The 19265-nt window shown below is 39.1% G+C and overlaps 2 protein-coding genes across 2 annotated transcripts in view; both read left to right on the forward strand.

Moving 5' to 3' along the window:
• Positions 1-394, forward strand: part of LOC120877059 (putative olfactory receptor 5AK3) — a 16997-nt gene extending 16603 nt beyond the window's left edge. Inside the window, exon 2 of the mRNA XM_040259360.1 lies at positions 20-394. Coding sequence (XP_040115294.1) covers positions 20-394 — 375 coding nt within the window. The remainder of the gene's footprint in view (positions 1-19) is intronic.
• Positions 395-3031: 2637 nt separating this feature from the next.
• On the forward strand, positions 3032-7323 carry LOC120876002 (putative olfactory receptor 5AK3). The gene is made up of 3 exons (XM_040257729.1): positions 3032-3181; positions 3737-3804; positions 6360-7323. The coding sequence occupies exons 1-3, from the start codon at positions 3032-3034 to the stop codon at positions 7321-7323; spliced, it is 1182 nt and encodes a 393-aa protein (XP_040113663.1).
• Positions 7324-19265: the final 11942 nt, after the last annotated feature.

Consider the following 19265-nt stretch of genomic DNA (forward strand, 5'->3'; position numbering starts at 1 on the left):
TGCCCTTTCATGCTCCAACATTGACATCAACATCATGCTACTTGCTGTCTTTGTGGGATTTAATTTAATATTTACCGAGTTGGTTATCATCTTTTCCTATGGAAATATCATCACTACCATCCTAAAGATGTCTTCTACTACAGGGAGGAAAAAAGCCTTCTCTACCTGTGCCTCCCACCTGGCTGCAGTCACCATTTTCTATGGAACTCTCTCTTACATGTACTTACAACCTCATTCTAATAATTCCCAGGAGAATATGAAAGTGGCCTCCATGTTTTATGGCATTGTGATTCCCATGTTGAACCCCCTGATCTACAGTTTGAGAAATAAAGAGGTTAAAGAAGCTCTAAAACTCATATGGAAGAAAATTCTTCTAAGTTGGACCAGATTGTAAAATTCATCACATCGAGTCATCCAGTAGAGATGTTTGAACACTCTTTAATATTTTGAAATAGAGAAAATGCTCACATCTTAAACTAATGCTTCTTTCTTCAACAGATAATTTCTTTGAATGAAAGTAATATAGTAACTGGAGAAGGAAATGGCCACCCATTCCAGCATTCTTGCTTGGAGAATTCCATGGACAGAGGAGTCTGGCAGGCTACATACCATCCAAGGGGTCACAAAGAGGTGACCATGACTGAGCAACTGAGCACACAACATAGTAACGTCTCATAGAAACATCTCATCGTCACATCTCATCTCATCTCTGATTTTCCCTTGGACTTAGTTTGAGACACATGTTCCACACTACCCATGAAAAGGGACTTTATTGAGATTATTTAACATATAAGTATGTACAGACATCACAAAGTATATAGTTATTTCCAATATATTTCAGATATATTCTTAAAGATGAGAAAACCCCAATTTTGTATATAATCAATATTAAAATTGTGGTTCATGGTTTTCAATTCATTTAAACAAGTTCCCTAAATTGTCTACAAAGAGGCTCCTCATATGTTCAGTTTCAATTGTTGCATAAACCTGAAATGTAAAATAAATGTACTGCGTTGTAAAGGAACATGATAAATGCCGACCAAACCAAACAAGAGGAGGAAATAGGGAGTCTACCTGAAAAAGAATTCAGAATAATGATAGTAAAAATTATTGAAAATCTTGAAAACAAAATGGAGTTACAGATAAATAAACTGGAGACAAAGATTGAGAAGATGCAACAAAGGTGTAACAAGGACCCAGAAGAAATAAAAAAGAGTCAATATATAATGAATAATGCAATAACTGAGATCAAAAGCACTCTGGAGGGAACCAACAGTAGAATAACGGAGGCAGAAGATAGGATAAGTGAGGCAGAAGATAGAATGGTGGAAATAAAAGAATCAGAGAGGAAAAAAGGAAAAATAATTAAAATAAATGAAGACAACCTCAGAGACCTCTGGGACAATGTTAAACACCCCAACATTCAAATCATAGGCGTCCCAGAAGAGGAAGACAAAAAGAAAGGCCATGAGAAAACAGTTGAGGAGATAATAGTTGAAAACTTCCCTTAAATGGGGAAGGAAATAGCCCCCCAAGTCCAAGAAAACTAGAGAGTCTCAAACAGAATAAACCCAAGATGAAACACCCCAAGACACATATTAGTCAAATTAACAAAGACAAACACAAAGAACAAATATTAAAAGCAGCAAGGGAAAAGCAGCAAATAACACACAAGGGGATTCCCATAGGATAACAGCTGATCTTTCAGTAGAAACTCTTCAGGCCAGAAGGGAATGGCAGGACATACTTAAAGTGATGAAAGAGAAACGCCTACAGCCCAGATTACTGTACCCAGCAAGGAGCTCATTCAAATATGAAGGAGAAATTGAAAGCTTTACAGACAAGCAAAAGCTGAGAGAATTCAGCACCACCAAACCAGCTCTCCAACAAATGCTAAAGGATCTTCTCTAGACAGGAAACACAGAAAAGATTTATTAACTTGAACCCAAAACAACAAAGTAAATGGCAATGGGATCATACTTATCAACAATTACCATAAACGTATATGAGTTGAATGCCCCAACCAAAAGACAAAGACTGGCTGAATGGATACAAAAACAAGACCCCTCTATACGGTGTCTACAAGAGACCCACCTCAAAACAAGGGACACATACAGACTGAAAGTGAAGGGTGGAAAAAGATATTTCACACAAATGGAGACCAAAAGAAAGCAGGAGTAGGAACACTCATATCAGATAAAATAGACTTTGAAGTAAAGGCTGTGAAAAGAGACAAGGAAGGACATAATGATCAGGGGATCAATCCAGGAAAATATAACAATTATAAATATATATGCACACAACATAGGAGCACCACAATATGTAAGACAAAAGCTAACAAGTATGAAAGGGGAAATGAACAGTAACTCAATAATAGTGGGAGACTTTAATACCCCACTCGCACCTATGGATAGATCAACTAAACAGAAAATTAGCAAGAAAACACAAACTTTAAATGATACAATAGACCAGTTAAACCTAATTGATATCTATAGGACATTTCACCCCAAAACAATGAATTTCACCTTTTTCTCAAGTGCAAACAAAACCTTCTCCAGGATAGATCACATCCTGGGCCATAAATCTAGACTTAGTAAATTCAAAAAAATTGAAATCACTTCAAGCATCTTTTCTGATCACAATGTGAAAAGATTAGATGTCAACTAAAAAATCTATTAAAAATACAAAATATGGAGGCTAAACAACGCCGGGAGAGAAAGCCGGAGGGAAGAGGAAAGAAAGAAAACAGAGAAGAAAGAAAAAACAGAGGGAGAAAGCAAGAGAGGGCAGGAAGGTAATTTGTTACTAACAGGGCAACTCTTTCAACAGTGAAACCAATAACTCCCTAAAGGCAGTAACACAAAATTACATTTTGTCTCCTCTGGAAATATGAACTTTTATTCAGCAGAGAATAATAAATGAGTGTTGTTTTTTCTGGTTCTTCCACAGCCTCTAGAAGCTCAGGCTCTCAAGAGATCAAGTAGTGATCCCTCAAACCCCAGCTATAAACTCCAGGTCAGGAAGGAACCCCATGGAGAGCCTTGGCAGTCAGCCTCCACCAGTTGCAGAAAGAGCCATGTCTCACTGCACTGCACGCAGGGAGTGGCAGGTGGAATGGTCAGGGTCAAAGTTCATCATGTTTTGCCCTAAGGGCAGGAGGAACCCCATCATCACTGGTGATGTAATGGAAATGGAGTGAGGGAAGTCAGTTGCACTGAGTGTTGCCTGTGAAAGCACATAAATGAACAAATAATTGGATGAATTAATTCATTGATCAATCACTGCATCCATACTCTATGCCCATAGTGTATTTTTGCATGGGTTATGATGGCCATTTGATGTATATTAATTCAATACTCATTCTCGTGCTGATAAATTTACATAAATTTTCTCACTTGAACCTCACCTCATTGCAAAGCAGGCTTTACATTTTTTCTCCTTCTTTTTTATACTGTCATTCTGAATAAAAATGCATTCACTGGAAGTTGCAAAGATAGTAGATAAAGCTACCATGTTTGATACCATCACGTTCAGGGAAGATACACCATGATTTCAATTCTTTTAAATTTTTAAAGGATTTTTTTATAGCTCAGGATATGGTCTACCTTGACATATATTCTGCTGGTGCTATAAAAAATTTATATTCTCTTTTAGATGGCATGTTTGGTAAATGTCTATTCAATCCAGTTGTTTGATGGTGCTGTTGGGTTTTTTCATATTCTTGTTTTCTGTCCAGTTTGTTCCACCAACTGTTGAGAAGAGTGCTAATGTATCCAACTATAACTGTGCTTGTCTGTTTTTCCCGTCAGTTCTATCAGGTTTTGAGTCACGCATGGTGCATCTCTCTTCTTTGGTACTCATACCCTTAGGATTTCTGTTGCTTCTTGGTAGGTTAACCCTTTTATCATTACACACTATCGCACTATCTTTGGTAATTTTCTATGCTGTGAAGTCTATTTATCTGCTATTTATATAACCAGTCTTTAATTTTTTGACTGATGTTGGGACAAGTATATATTTTTTCTTTTCTTTGAAACATACATACATCATTCTATGTGAAGTAGGTTTCTGGCACCAAGTATTTGTGTCATTCTTATCTATGCACCTAATCAAGTTATTTCTTCTAGTTCGGGTTTAGATAGTATATCTTATAACAATAAGAAAGAAGAAAGCCAAGGAAAGAGAAAAGTATGAATAAATAAAATTGACTTTTTCTTGAGAAGTCTAAACTATGTTTGACAGTAGACGTAAAAAGCTTAATTTTGACTAATGTGATTCTCAATATATACAGCATTTCACTCAAGCTGGTAAAATGTAAGACCAGCTATGCATACACATGATAGAATCTCTCGAGTAGCCACAAAAATGTTATATAAATGTCTGTGATTAAAAAAAAACACTATAAATAAATGTGACATTCTTTAAAAAATTCAAGTGACCCACAGAAATGCAAAAAACAAACAAACAAACAAACAAAACCAGAAATAAGGCATATAAAAAAGTATAAAATGGTAGACTTAAGGCTTAGCAAATCAGTTAATCCATAAAATATAAATGGTCATCTTTGTTTTAAAATAAAAAAATATTTTAAAAAGCATTTTTTAAATTAAAAAAACAGTGCAGAGATTTATAAGTTTATAAAGTGATGTTTTCTCTTACTCAGTTTCCCACCGTTTCGTACCTTAGTTTGCAACGTTCCTGACACTAAACGTACATTTTTACTAATCACCTCACGTAGAGAGGTACATAGCTTGGCTTAGACCTACTGATACGATGAGGGTACTTTCCCCTGATACATATATGAAATAAGAGGAGCATCTGGCTTGTGAAGAATTCAGGTTCACGGTAAGGATAAGGGCTTCCCTGGTGGCTCAAACTGTAAAGAATCCACCTGCGATGCAAGAGACCCGAGTTCGACCCCTGGTTCGGGACGATCCCTGGAGAAGGGAATGGGCTGCCCACTCCAGTATTCTTGCCTGGAGAATTCCATGGACAGAGGAGCCTGGTGGGCTACAGTCCATGGGGTCACTAAGAGTCAGACACTTCTGAACAATTAACACACAAATATTAAACATGTATCCATAGTTTCATAAAGCAATAATCAAACACAATTTGTACATTTTCAGCAACCTATAGTTTTTCTCAGCCATTTATCACTTTAATCCCAGCTCAATTTCCTGAAATTAGTATCTTTTTAACTAGAGAAATTTTTGTGATATTCATGAGCATATATGTTTGGTCCATTATCTTTGTATCATTATCCTTACCATGCACTTCCCTTTAACTGATATTCTTTAAAAGCCAGATAGTCCTCTTACTTCATATATATATTAGGGTAAAATAACCTCATCTTATAAATAACTCTAAGTCAAGCAACGTACCTCCATAATGAGATGGTGAGTAAGAAGATGCTTTCAGTGTTAAAAATGTTGCAGACTAAGCCTCTTGTTGATATGGGCTCTTCTGATTCTCTGAAACCATTTGAGAAATAACCACAGTTGGATAACTTCATTGTAAGGATAAGAAATCATTATCTTTAATTCAGTGTTTAACAAGGGCCAAGAAGAAATAAGTTAGTGCAAGTTCCTTCCTCAGGATAATTTTGTGTAAAAGAATAGAAATGCAACACTTTTAAGGAAGCAGCCACCCACGGATACAAGTACTTATTAGAGGAAGCTAGAAGCGACCAGGGGTCCACTTAATCAGAATCTTGGTAGGATAATTCTTATTGCATTTACGATATCAACTTGACTTTCATCACTCTGAATTCAAGTATAGATATGACATTAGGAAGACTTTTCAAGGGCTAATAAAACCAGTACAAGTCCTACCACCCACATCTCACACAGGTGCATGTTTTCAGCTTGGGTTGTCTCCGTATGAAATTCTTTGTTTCATTTATGATGAAGGTCTTTGCTGATTAAATGCTTACTATGAAGAAGGGCCATAAGCTTTTCTGCTATGAAGAAACTGCCTAAGCAAAGTGAATGTGCTTAACCTCTGCTGACTCTCAGTGCTTCCAAGGCTTCATCTATGTTCAGCACTGGGCTACAGAAAAGAAACTGGCAGGTTTGGCGAAATGTATGTCAATCTATGTTTCTTAGAGTCCAAATATTAAGTGACTCTTCTTCTGTGAAAACGTCTTTGTTTTGAAAATGAATCTATGGCTAATATATTGTTTTTATGTGGCAATTTCTTATTTTAAAACATTGAAAGAAATTTTGGAAATAAATAAACCTTGTTGTGAGTGACTACCATGAAAATATGATTTTTACAAAGTGACATAAAGTGTTAAGGGCCTTTTCTATTCAACAAGTCATTTCTTTTCTTTCCCTGGTCTCCCTCTTGGTCCTTTCTAGACTTTTTGTGCTCATAACACTGAGAAACAGCACTGAAGTGACTGAATTCTTCCTTCGGGGATTTGGTGTCCAACATGCGTTTCAGTATTTCCTCCTCACTGTGTTTCTGGTCATCTATGGGACCTCCATGGTGGGTAATATTGGAATGATCCTACTTATCAAGACAGATTCTAGACTCCAAACACCCATGTACTTTCTCCTACAGCATTTGGCTTTTGTTGATATCTGTTTTACCTCTGCTGTCACTCCCGAGATGATGCAAAACTTCATAATAGAAAATAAATCGATCTCATCCAAGGGCTGTGTCATACAATCATTGGTTTATACAGCATTTGTGACCGGTGACTGTCACCGCCTTGCTGCTATGGCAGTGGACCGCTATATGGCCTTCTACAACCCGCCTCGCTACCCCACCATCACATCCCGAAGAGTCTGCATCCAGCTGGTAGCTGGTTCATACATCATGGGCTCCATAAATGCATCTGTGCACACAGGTTTTACATTTTCACTGGTCTTCTGCAAGGCTAATGCCATCAATCACTTTTTCTGTGACATTCCTCCAGTTCTTGCCCTCTCCTGCTCCAACACTGACATCAACATCATGCTGATTCTTGTCTTTGTGGGATTTAATCTGACATCCACTGTGTTGGCCATCATCATTTCCTACACGTTTATCCTGGCTGCCATCCTGAAGATCTCTTCCAATGCAGGAAAGGAAAAAGCCTTCTCCACCTGTGCCTCCCGCCTGACAGCAGTCACCATTTTCCATGGAACCCTCTCTTACATGTATTTACAGTCTTATTCGCATAATTCCCATGAAAAGAGGAAAGTGGGCTCTGTATTTTATGGCATTGTGATTCCCATGTTGAATCCCCTGATCTATAGTTTGAGAAATAAGAAGGTAAAAGAAGCTCTAAAAGTCATATGGAAAAAAATTTTTTTCAGATTGGATGCAAACTGTTAAAATTCAGTACATCAAAGCATCCAGTATAGCTGTTTGACCACTATTTAATATTTCTGAAATAGACAACTTCTTCACATCTTGGTTGTGGTTGTGGTTTAGTTGCTAAGTCATGTCCAACTCTTGCAACCCCATGGACTGTATCCCACCAGGTTCCTTCTGTCCATAGGATTTTCTAGTCAAGAATACTGGAGTGGGTTGCCATTTCCTTTACCAGGGGATCTTCTTGACCCAGGGATTGAGCCCAGGTGTCCTGCACTGCAAGCAGATTCTTTACTGACTGAGCGACCAGGGAAGCCCCAATGTTACCTCCAGGAGATACTTTCTTTGAATGCAGGAAATTCAGCAGCATATCATAGGGCTTATTTTCCCTTGGTTTTAGTTTGAGGACCATATCCCATACTACCCATGAAAAAGGGCTTTTTATAATATAATCTCTTATTTTGAGATTACGAGATATAAAGTGTGTAGACTTGACAAAGTACATAGTTATTTCAAATATATTTCAGATATAGTCTTAAAGAGTAGAAAACCCCAGCTTTGTATTTGTGCTGCTAAGTGCTTAGTTGGGCCCAGTTCTTTGAGAGCCCATGGACTGCATCCTGCCAGACTCCTCTGTCCATGAAACTTTCCAGACAGGAATACTGGATGGGGTTGCCATTTCCTATTCTAGGGGATCTTCCCAATCCAGGGATCAAACCTGTATCTGTTGTGTCTCCTGAATTAGCCGGCAGATTCTTTACCACTGTGCCACCTGGGAAGCTCAATCAATATTAAAATAGAGGTTCATAATTTCCTATTCATTTAAACACATTCCCTAAATTGTCTACATAGAGACTTCTCATTGGTTCTGTTCCAATTATTGCATAACCTGAAATGCAAAATAAACGTACTCCCTTGAAAAGTGCCTTATCACTCAGACTATTATTGTTGTTTTTCTTCAGTTGCTTAGTCGTGTCTGACTCTTTGCCACCACATGGACTGCAGCACGCCATGCTTCCTTGTCGTTTACCTTCTCCTCCTGCCCTCAGTCGTTCCCAGCATCAGGATCTCTTCCAGTGAGTCGGCTCCTCCCATCAGGTGGCCAAAGTATTGGAGCTTCAGTTTCAGTTTCAACATCAGTCCTTCCAATACTCAGGGTTGATTTTCTAAAGGATTGATTGGTTTGATCTCCTTGCAGTTCAAGGGACTCTCAAGACTCTTCTCCAGCATGACAGTTTGAAAGCATCATTTCTTCAGCGCTCAGCCTTCTTTATAGTCCAGCTCTCACATCCATACCTAACTACTGGAAAAACCATAGCTTTGAACATATGGAACTTTGTCAGCAAAGTGATGTCTCTGCTTTTTAATATGCTATCTAGCTTTCTCATAGCTTTCTTTCCAAAGAGCAAGTGTCTTTTTATATCTTACTCCATAGCAATAGAAAACCTGGAATGTAGATGGATCTAAAATGACAGTAATCATTCATTTATTTAAATGAGAAAATGAAAAGGCCAAGAGTGTTCTGAATCAGGAAGACAGACTGTTGGCAAAAAAAAAAAAAAAAAAGCTTTAGTAGATAAAGTCAGGTTAAGTGATCAAAACCCTCAGATGACTCTAAAGATGCCATGTTAGCTAGATAAAAGAGCAGGTTTCACAGAAAATAATACCAGCCAGTCTAATGAACTGGCCAGAAAAATGTACTTACTCTTAAATAACATAAGAATTATTGGGCAAAAAAGAAAAAGAAAATATATCTTTTCAAATACACTCTCATTCCTAAATTCTAAGAAATGAGTAACGGTAACATGAAGTCAGGGGAGCAGAACCAGAATCTGCCCAGCGAAGAGTTTGTCTATCAAGGAAGAAACCTTCTCTCCACAGCAGGCCCACGTATCTTCAAAGGCCAGAGACAGCAACTCAGAATCATGGGACACAGACAGAGGGTGTGCTGAGATCTTGGAGTGAAAATTGGAGATTAATGTACAGAGTTTTGACTATAGTTAAAATACAGTACCATATACTTGAAATTTGCTTAGAGAAAAGATTTTAAGCATTGTCACCACAGGAAGGAAAGAGGGAAGAAGGAACAGAGGGAGTGAGGGAGGAAGGGAGAAACAGGAAGGAATGAAAGAAAAAAAAAGAAAAATATGTGAGTGATAGATCTATTAATGAGCTTAATTATTGTGATCATGTCACAACCTATATCAAAATGCAACTTATATACCTTAAATGTATACAAATTTTCTCAGTTATATCTCAGTGAAGCTGGTAGGAGGGAGATGATAAAGCAAAGAAAAATTTAGTGGACGTGTTTAAGTCTATGTGGCCGAATACAAAATAACACTCAAAATACAGAGTCACACAGTGCTCTACTTTCAATAGAGGTGAAAGAAATCCCAAAAGGAAATAAATTCCATGACAAATAAACAAAAGCAGCAAAATCTCTGAAGTTGACGTCAGTTCTGACATACGAACAGTTAGCAGTCATTAGGCCTTGTCCAAGAGAGAGCCTTCCTTTCTGACATTACATAGACCAGTAATGTTCTGATGTTGCATAACCATGTATTTTTCATAAACATGAGCTTTATACTTTAGGCTGGGTGGTTCGAGACTAGACTGAGGGAAGTAGAAAATATAAACCCTACTCTTAAATAAATCAGTATTCTGTGCATTCATTTGTATATTTTCATACAATTTTAAACATTTACTAGTATAGAATCATGGGACACCCATAATTGAATCGGATAATCTCTAGCAAGAGATTTAGGAGCACCAAGATCGCTCAAAAGAAAGAAAGAAAATAATACTATGATCAACCTGTTCACCTTCTTTCCAAAGCAGTTGGAGGAATGGAACCAGGACTTAGTCCCAGCCTAGCATAGCAGCCTGGGAGCCTGAGAGAACCACCTGGAAGGGTAGCTAGAGGTCAAAATGGGATGAAGACTAAGCACATGTTCATGAAGCAGAAGCCTAAAGCTCTGTCATCAAGGGGATACCCTCCTAAAAAAGTGAAGTCACTCAAAAATAAAAGTGAATGAAAGTTTGGTACACACAACAACTTCGATTAATTTCCAGGGAATTACGCTGAGTGAAAAAGCCAAACCACAGAGTTGTACGCTGTGTAGTTCCAGTTATATAGCATATTTGAAATGACAAAATGTAGTAATCGAGGACAGATTAAAGGTTACCAGGGTTAGGAACGAGTGAAGAATGGGTGGGGTGAGGTTAGGTCATGCTGTAAAAGAACACATGGGATTCTTGTTTGTGCTGTTTAGTGTCTTGACTGTGATGGTGAGTACAGGATCACTATGGATCATAAATTTTTTTAGAAATTATTACAAACACATACACACAAATAGGTACGGGGCAGATTGAGGATATCTAGATAAAATCAGTGGAATGCATCAATGTCAATACTCTGGTTGTGATATTTTATTACACTTTTGCAAAATATTACCATTAGGTGTATATTATTTTTCTGTCACTGCTACAACAAATTTCCATAATTTTAGTGGCTTAAAACAACAAAAAGTCTAAGCTATGGTTTTTCCAATAGTCATGTAAGGATGTGAGGGTTGGACCATAAAGAAAGCTGAGCGCTGAAGAATTGATTCTTTTGAACTGTGGTGTTGGAGAAGACTCTTGGGAGTCCCTTGGACTGCAAGGAGATCCAACCAGTCCATCCTAAAGGAGATCAGTGCTGGGTGTTCATTGGAAGGACTGATGCTGAAGCTGAAACTCCAATACTTTGGCCACCTGATGCGAAGAGCTGACTCATTGGAAAAGACCCTGATGCTGGGAGGGATTGAAGGCAGGAGGAGAAGGGGACAACAGAGGGTGAGACAGTTGGATGGCATCACCGACTCGATGGACATGAGCTTGAGCAAGCTCCAGGAGTTGGTGATGGACAGGGAGGCCTGGCATGCTACAGTCCATGGGGTCACAAAGAGTTGGACATGACTGAGCAATTGAACTGAAAACAACACAAATGTATTAGAGTCCTGGAAGCCAGCAATTCAAAAGAAATCTCCAGATCAAGTGTCAGTGGGGCTATATTCTTTTCTAGATAAACTAGGGAACAATTCATTTCCTTAATTTCTTCAACTTTTAGAAGCCACCTCTTAATCAAGAAGCTACAGACTGACTAAATCTAGCTTTTTTCTTTCACTGATTAAAGATTTAACCTTTAGCAACCTCATAGCCAAACACTACTCATAATCTCTTATTCCACCATTGTTAACTGAAATATTTTAACGGTGCAAAGTATAACTGGAAGAAAGGATGCTATTATCCAGGGCTGAGTTTTTTTTTTTTAATATATCTGGTTTTTAGGGGAAAAAATGGAAGAAGGGGTCAAGAGTCATTGTTTTCTCCAAATTAAAAAAAATAATGCTCAAAGTGGTAATATAAGAGTGAAAGTGAATTGAAAGTGTTAGTCGCTCAGTCACGTGGGACTCTTTGCAACCCACTGACTAGCCCATGAGGCTCCTCTGTTCTTGGGGGTTCTCCAGGCAGGAATACTGGATTCGGTTGCCATTCCCTTCTCCAGGAGATCTTCCCAAACCAAGGACTGAACCCGTGTCTCCTGCGCTGGCATGCGGTTTCTTAACCACTGAGCTAAGTATTATTTGTCACATTAGATGCACATGCCCTTAAACTTATGTTACCATTGGATTTCTTTTTTCATGTAGCCATGCTTTTTGTTGATTATGGTGACAAAACTGATTAAGGTCAGTTTTCTAGACGTGAATGCAATTTTTCAGACATAGTAAAAATTGTTTAACCTGATTTATAATGAGAAAAAATTGTAAGGAGCTGTTCTATAACAAGACAACACATACAAAAAAGCCCACAGTGACAGTAACATGATTAAATGTCTCTTCTCCAGAGAAAGCATAAATGTTCTTCAGCCGAACGCTGTTTGTTCTGAATCCATTACAGCCCCTAAAGGCTCAGATTCTCCAGGGAGCAAGTACTGATCTCTTAGGCACCGGCTTTAAACTCCCCAGTTAGAAGGAGGCACACAGGCCTTGGTGGGCAATCAGCCTGTACCAGTTGCAGAAGGAGAATCTGGATGAAACTGTAAGTAAAACAGAGCTCAGCCCATTTTTCAAAATCAGCCATGTGTCATCCCAGTGTGTGCTGGAAATGGTGGAGCGAAGGGTCCAAGCCAAAGTCCTAGTAAGTTTGACCCTGAAACCAGGAATAAAGGCTTCACTCCTGGTGACATGGTGGAAATGGAGTGAGGGGGCTGAACTTGGTGGGGTGTTGCCTGAGGATATGAATAAACCAATGCCTGAAAAGGTAAACAAATGAATGAACGCACATTACAATATGCACTTAGCGTATTATTTGCATGTGTTATTATGACCAGTTTTCAGTGCCCATTCAAAGCCTGGCCCTGTTCTGGGAACTTTATATAAGTCACTTTACACTTGTAACTCACATCATCACAAAGCAGACTTCTTTCTCGTACTCTTCTTTTTCAAAATAAATAAATCTATTCTAAAACGGTTTCCCTGGTGGCTCAGATGGTAAAGAATCTGCCTGCAATGCAGGAGACCCGGGTTCGATCCCTGGGTTGTGAAGATCCCCTGAAGAAGGGCATGGCAACCTACTCCAGTATTCCTGCCTGGAGAATCCTCATGGACAAAGGAGCCAGGTGGGTTACATACCATGGGGTCGCAGAATCAGACACGACTGAGCGACTGAGCACAGCACATTTTAAAATGAAAAGGTGGCATGGTTCGGGGAGGAGGAGGGAGGGGGGTTCAGGATGTGGAACACGTGTATACCCGTGGCGGATTCATGTTGATGTATGGCAAAACCAGTACAATATTGTAAAGTAATTAGCCTCCAATTAAAATAAATAAATTTTAAAAATAAATAAAATGAAAAGGTGATGAAGTTCATAAGTTTAAAGACATTCTCTCTCTACTCTCACATTTAAGGATGATCATTAGAATTTTGGTATAAATTCTTCCTGTGCTTGCTCATAGATAAATAAAATAAGAAAAAGAAAGGAGTGAAAGAAAATTTTATTTTTACAAAGGTCCAGCTCTACGGAGAAGGCAATGGCATCCCACTCTAGTACTCTTGCCTGGAAGATCCCATGGACGCAGGAGCCTGGTAGTCTGCAGTCCATGGGGTCTCGAAGAGTCGGACATGACTGAACGACTTCACTTTCCCTTTTCACTTTTCATGCATTGGAGAAGGAAATGGCAACCCACTCCAGTGTTCTTGCCTGCAGAATCCCAGGGACGGGGCAGCCTGGTGGGCTGCCGTCTATAGGGTCACACAGAGTCAGACACGACTGAAGCGACTTAGCAGCAGCTGTAGCTCTACCTACTATTCTGCAACTTGCTCTGTTCACTGGGTGGTGTGACATAAGCACCTTCCCAAGTCTCATACTTTCTGGATGATGTACTGGTTCATCATACAAATTACTAGTTCATTTTACTCTGTTTCCAAACTGTTGCTATTGTGCACTGTGAGGCAGTGAGCATTATTACCTTGTAGGTCACCCTGTGCCCCCCCCATTTTCTAGAGCGTGGAACTGAGGCCAAGGGGAGCTGCCTGCTTTGTCTGTATGAAGCAGTGCACCCAGAACTCAAACCCAGATCGGCCTATTTCCTTTCCAGAGCACAGCACTGAATGCAAATGAAGCTTCAGAAGCACCAAGTTTCAATATAGGTTAAGTGTGTTCAAAATACTCGGGTACTTGGCACGAGTGCTCATGTGTGTCTGTGTGTGTCTGTGTGTGTGTCGTATGTATGCCTGTGTGTTGTAACCCTTATATTAACATTCCACAGCTCTTAAAAACATCCCCGGGTCATGAATTTTTTTTTAATTCAAAATGATTACATTAACAAAGCAAATGTCATTATCTCATCAAGACTCTAGTTAGGTCTACTTGTGATGAGTGTTAGCCGCCTCTGGTAAGTGCTGTCACCCACTGGATGGAAGCCTCCCTGAAAGTGTTGCATTTAATCCATTTTACAGTAAATTTACCCGAGGACATAACTTATACTGTTTCTTGTTCCTTTACTACAGAGTTATCCCATTCTGCTCATTTCTCAAGATATTTGAAAAAAACAGGTTGTCCACATCAACCACAGGTGTGGCTTGCTGCACTCCCGACCATAAACACGTCATTCAGTCGTGTCCCACTCTCTGTGACTCCATGGACTGCAGCACCCCAGGCCTTCCTGTCCATCACCAACTCCTAGAGATTACCCAAACTCATGTCCATCAAACCAGTGATACCATCCAACCACCTCATCCTCTGTTGTCCCCTTCTCCTCCTGCCCTCAATCTTTCCCAGCATCAGGGTCTTTTCCAATGAGTCAGTTCTTTACATCAGGTGGTCAAAGTATTGGAGTTTCAGTTTCAGCATCAGTCCTTCCAATGAACACCCAGGAGTGATCTCCTTTAAGATGCACTGGTTGGGTCTCCTTGCAGTCCAAGGGACCCTCAAGAGTCTTCTCCAACACCACAGTTCAAAAGCATCAATTCTTTGGTGCTCAGCTTTCTTCACAGTCCAACTCTCACATCCATACGTAACCACTAGAAAAACCATAGCCTTGACTAGATGGACCTTTGTTGGCAAAGTAATGTCCCAGTTTTTAACATGCTTTCTAGGTTGGTCATAACTTTCCTTCCAAGGAGCAAGCATCTTTTAATTTCATGGCTGCAGTAACCATCTCCAGTGATTTGGGATCCCAGAAAATAAAGTCTGCCACTGTTTCCACTGTTTCCCCATCTATTTGCCATGAAATGATGGGACCAGATGCCATGATCTTTGTTTTCTGAATGTTGAACTTTAAGCCAAATTTTTCCCTCTCCTCTTTCACTTTCATCAAGAGGCTCTTTAGTTCTTCTCACTTTCTGCCATAAGGGTAGTGTCATCTGCTTGCTGAGGTTATTGATATTTCTCTTGGCAATCTTGATTCCAGCTTGTGTTTCTCCAGCCCAGCATTTTTCATGATGTGCTTTGTATATAAATTAAATAAGCAAGGTGACAATATACAACCTTGACGTCCTCCTTTTCCTATTTGGAACCAGTCTATTGTTCCACGTCCAGTTCTAACTGGTGCTTCCTGACCTGCATACAGGTTTCTCAAGAGGCAGGTCAGGTGGTCTGGTATTCCCATCTCTTTCAGAATTTTCCACAGTGTATTGTGATGCACACAGTCAAAGGCTTTGGCATAGTCAAAAAAGCAGAAATAGATGTTTTTCTGGAACTCTCTTGCTTTTTCCATGATCCAGCGATGTTGACAATCTGATCTCTGGTTTCCTCTGCCTTTTCTAAATCCAGCTTGAACATTTAGAAGTTCACAGTTCACATATTGCTGAAGCCTGGCTTGGAGAATTTTGAGCATTATTTTACTAGCGTGTGATATGAGTGCAATTGTGTGGTAGTTTGGGCATTCTTTGGCATTGCCTTTCTTAGGGATTGGAATGAAACCTGACCTTTTCCAGTCCTGTGGCCCCTGCTGAGTTTTCCATATTTGCTGGCATATTGAGTGCAACACTTTCACAGCATCATCTTTTAAGACTTGAAATAGCTCAACTGGAATTCCATCACCTCCACTAGCTTTGTTCATAGTGGTGCTTCCTAAGGCCAACTTAACTTCACATTCCAGGATGTCTGGCTCTAGGTGAGTGAGCACACCATCATGATTATCTGGGTTGTGAAGATCTTTTTTGTACAGTTCTTCTGTGTATTCTTGACACCTCTTCTTAATATCTTCTGCTTCTGTTAGGTTCATACCATTTCTGTCCTTTATTGAGCCCATCTTTGTGTGAAATGGATTAAAGATTTACTGAGCATGGCCCCACACATCAGAAAAAAAAAAAAAACAGTATCCCCCTCAGTCAGTCTATCCCATCAGGAAGCTTTCATAAACCTCTTTTCCTTCTCCATAAGATGGCAGACAGACTGAAAGGCACAATCACAGAAAACTAACCAATTTAATCACATGGACCACAGCCTTGTCTAACTCAATGAAACTATGAGCCATGCCATGTAAGGCCACCCAAAATGGATGGGTCATGATGGAGAGGTCTGGCAAAATGTGGTCCACTAGGGAAGGGAATGGCAAACCACTTCAGTATTCCTGCCTTGAGAATCCCAGGAACAGCATGAAAAGGCAAAAAGATAGGTCACTGAAAGACGCACTCCCTGGGTCAGTAGGTGCCCAATACGCTACTGGAGATCAGTGGAGAAATAACTCCAGAAAGAATGAAGAGATGGAGCCAAAGCAAAAACAACACCCAGTTGTGGATGGGACTGGTGATGGAAGCAAGGTCTGCTGCTGTAAAGAGCAATATTGCATAGGAACCTGGAATGTTAGGTCCATGAATCAAGGCAAATTGGAAGTGATCAAACAGGAGATGGCAAGAGTGAATGTCAACATTCTAGGAATCAGCGAACTAAAATGGACTAGAATGGGTGAATTTAACTCAGATGACCATTATATCTACTACTGTGGGCAGGAATCCCTTAGAAGAAATGGAGTAGCCATCATGATCAACAAAAGAATCCGAAATGCAGTACTGGGTGCAATCTCAAAAACAACAGAACGATCTCTGTTCATTTCCAAGGCAAACCATTCCATATTACAGTAATCCAAGACTATGCCCTGACCAGTAACACTGAAGAAACTGAAGTTGAACGGTTCTATGAAGACCTACAAGACCTTCTGGAATTAACACCCAAAAAAGATGTCCTTTTCATTATAGGGGACTGGAATGCAAAAGTAGGAAGAAACACCTGGAGTAACAGGCCAGTTTGGTCTTGGAGTATGGAATGAAGCAGCGCAAAGGCTAATAAGAGTTTTTCCAAGAGAATGCACTGGTCATAGCAAACACCCTCTTCCAACAACACAAGAGAAGACTCTACACATGGACATCAGCAGATGGTCAACACCGAAATCAGATTGATTATATTCTTTGCAGCCCAAGATGGAAAAGCTCTATACAGACAGCAAAAGCAAGACCAGGAGCAGAGTGTGGCTCAGATCATGAACTCCTTATTGCCAAATTCAGACTTAAGTTGAAGAAAGTATGGAAAACCACTAGACCATTCAAGAATTTCTAAATCAAATCCCTGACGATTATACAGTGGAAGTGAGAAATAGATTTAAGGGACTAGATCTGATAGAGTGCCTGATGAACTTTGGACGGAGGTTTGTGACATTGCACAGGAAACAGGGAGCAAGACCATCCCCAAGAAAAAGAAATGCAAAAAAGCAAAATGGCTGTCTGAGGAGGCCTTACAAATAACTGTGAAAAGAAGGGAAGTGAAAAGCAAAGGAGAAAAGGAAAGTTATACCCATTTGAATGCAGCTTTCCAAAGCAGAGCCAGGAGAGATAAGAAAGCCTTCCTCAACGGTCAGGAACCTCCTTCAGACCTTAGCAATTGTCCGTTCAGTGTGTGGGTGGATTTGGTCATTGAAAGTATATTATTAAAGCTGTTGTGTCTACTCTCAAAAATGAAATTGCTTCTAACTTTTTCCTCAAAAGTTACTTAAATGCATGTCAAGGTTATATTAGCCTTATGAAATGACTAGCAGTGTTTTTTTTTTTTTTTTTTGAGACTCAGAGGAAAAAATTGTATATATTAGAATTATTAGTTTTATGAAGTTTGGTAGAACTCCTGTAACATAACTGGACCTAGTGTTTGTGCATAGATTTTTAAATGTCAAGTCAAATCACATATGATTAAAATAATTAAATATTTTCTACACCTCATCCCCACACATACAAACACACACACACAGAAACTACAGTTGCTTCCTATCCTGGTAGTCTGCTTTATTTTTTTTTTTTAATATATTGGAAAGCACAAATAGCATTTAAAAAATTTTTGTCTGATATAAAATGTCATGATGCAACAATCACCACATGCCAGCAATCAAGTTTAAATGGAAAAATATGATAATTGCTTTTTACTCCACTGGAGGTATGAATTAGGAAAGAAAAAACTTCCTTCAATTATTTTTTAAAAGAACAAACCATAAGGCAAAAAAAAAAATGATAGTTATTTTAAATGTAAGGTTTTCTGGTCTGTAAAGGACATCAAAGATGACAGAATGTGAGAAAATATTTACCAAGTCAACCGAGAGATTTAAATCTTGGATAAACAAAGAACATGTGAAATCAATTCAATAGAAACATTCACTAAAAACAATTAACAAATAATTTATGAAATAATAAAATCCCCAAATTCTAAGACTATTAGATAATGATCAAACCTGCTTGTAACTAAAGGGGAAAAGGGAAAGATAAGACATCACTTTACACTTATTTTCCACACAAAAATATTAGGAAAATATCAATGCTCACTCAGAAGTGAGGATGTGGGAACCCGCATATACAATTAGCAAGATGGTACACTGGTACATCCATTATGTAAAATGATCTGGAAAAACCTGTTAGATGAAATATGTGCATGCCTTCAGACACAAAAATTTTGTCCCTAGGAATACACCCTAGAAAACTTTCTCACTGAGTTAACTGTACTGGAGGCAAATTGTGAGCAGTCTGCCCTCCATCACTAGGGAAACACATGGTAAGCTAGGATGGGTGGACACCATGGAGCAGTGTGTCCACGGACCAGCACCCATCCTTGGACTCTCGGTTTCTACTGTATGAGACAATGACTGAAAGTGGAGGGAGCACTTAGAACTATTACAGAATTTAACAATGCTGAGACCTATTACTGACTTTTACAAACAAGGGGCCATGACAGATTGGAAATTTTATAAAGATAATTATGCTTTACTGTAAATACCTGATAAACTGTTCTACAAAGGGCTCTACAATTCCATGAAGCCATCATGGCAGAGCAAATCTACAAGGAAGAAAAAGAAAAAAATGAAAATATGGAGGTAAGTGGAAACAAGATAATACAGAGCCCCATAGGTATGTCAAATTCAAATATAATGATTAGTATTTAG

The sequence above is a fragment of the Oryx dammah genome, unplaced genomic scaffold (assembly GCF_014754425.2).
Source record: "Oryx dammah isolate SB20612 unplaced genomic scaffold, SCBI_Odam_1.1 HiC_scaffold_17, whole genome shotgun sequence".
Taxonomy (NCBI): domain Eukaryota; kingdom Metazoa; phylum Chordata; class Mammalia; order Artiodactyla; family Bovidae; genus Oryx; species Oryx dammah.

Excerpts from the sequence above, each read along its gene's own strand:
- LOC120876002 (XM_040257729.1), top strand. The coding sequence starts at position 3,032 with ATGGAGAGCCTTGGCAGTCAGCCTCCACCAGTTGCAGAAAGAGCCATG. Across the intron at positions 3,182-3,736 it reads ACCCCATCATCACTGGTGAT|TTTGTTCCACCAACTGTTGA; the intron begins GTAATGGAAATG and ends TTTTCTGTCCAG. Across the intron at positions 3,805-6,359 it reads TGTGCTTGTCTGTTTTTCCC|ACTTTTTGTGCTCATAACAC; the intron begins GTCAGTTCTATC and ends GGTCCTTTCTAG.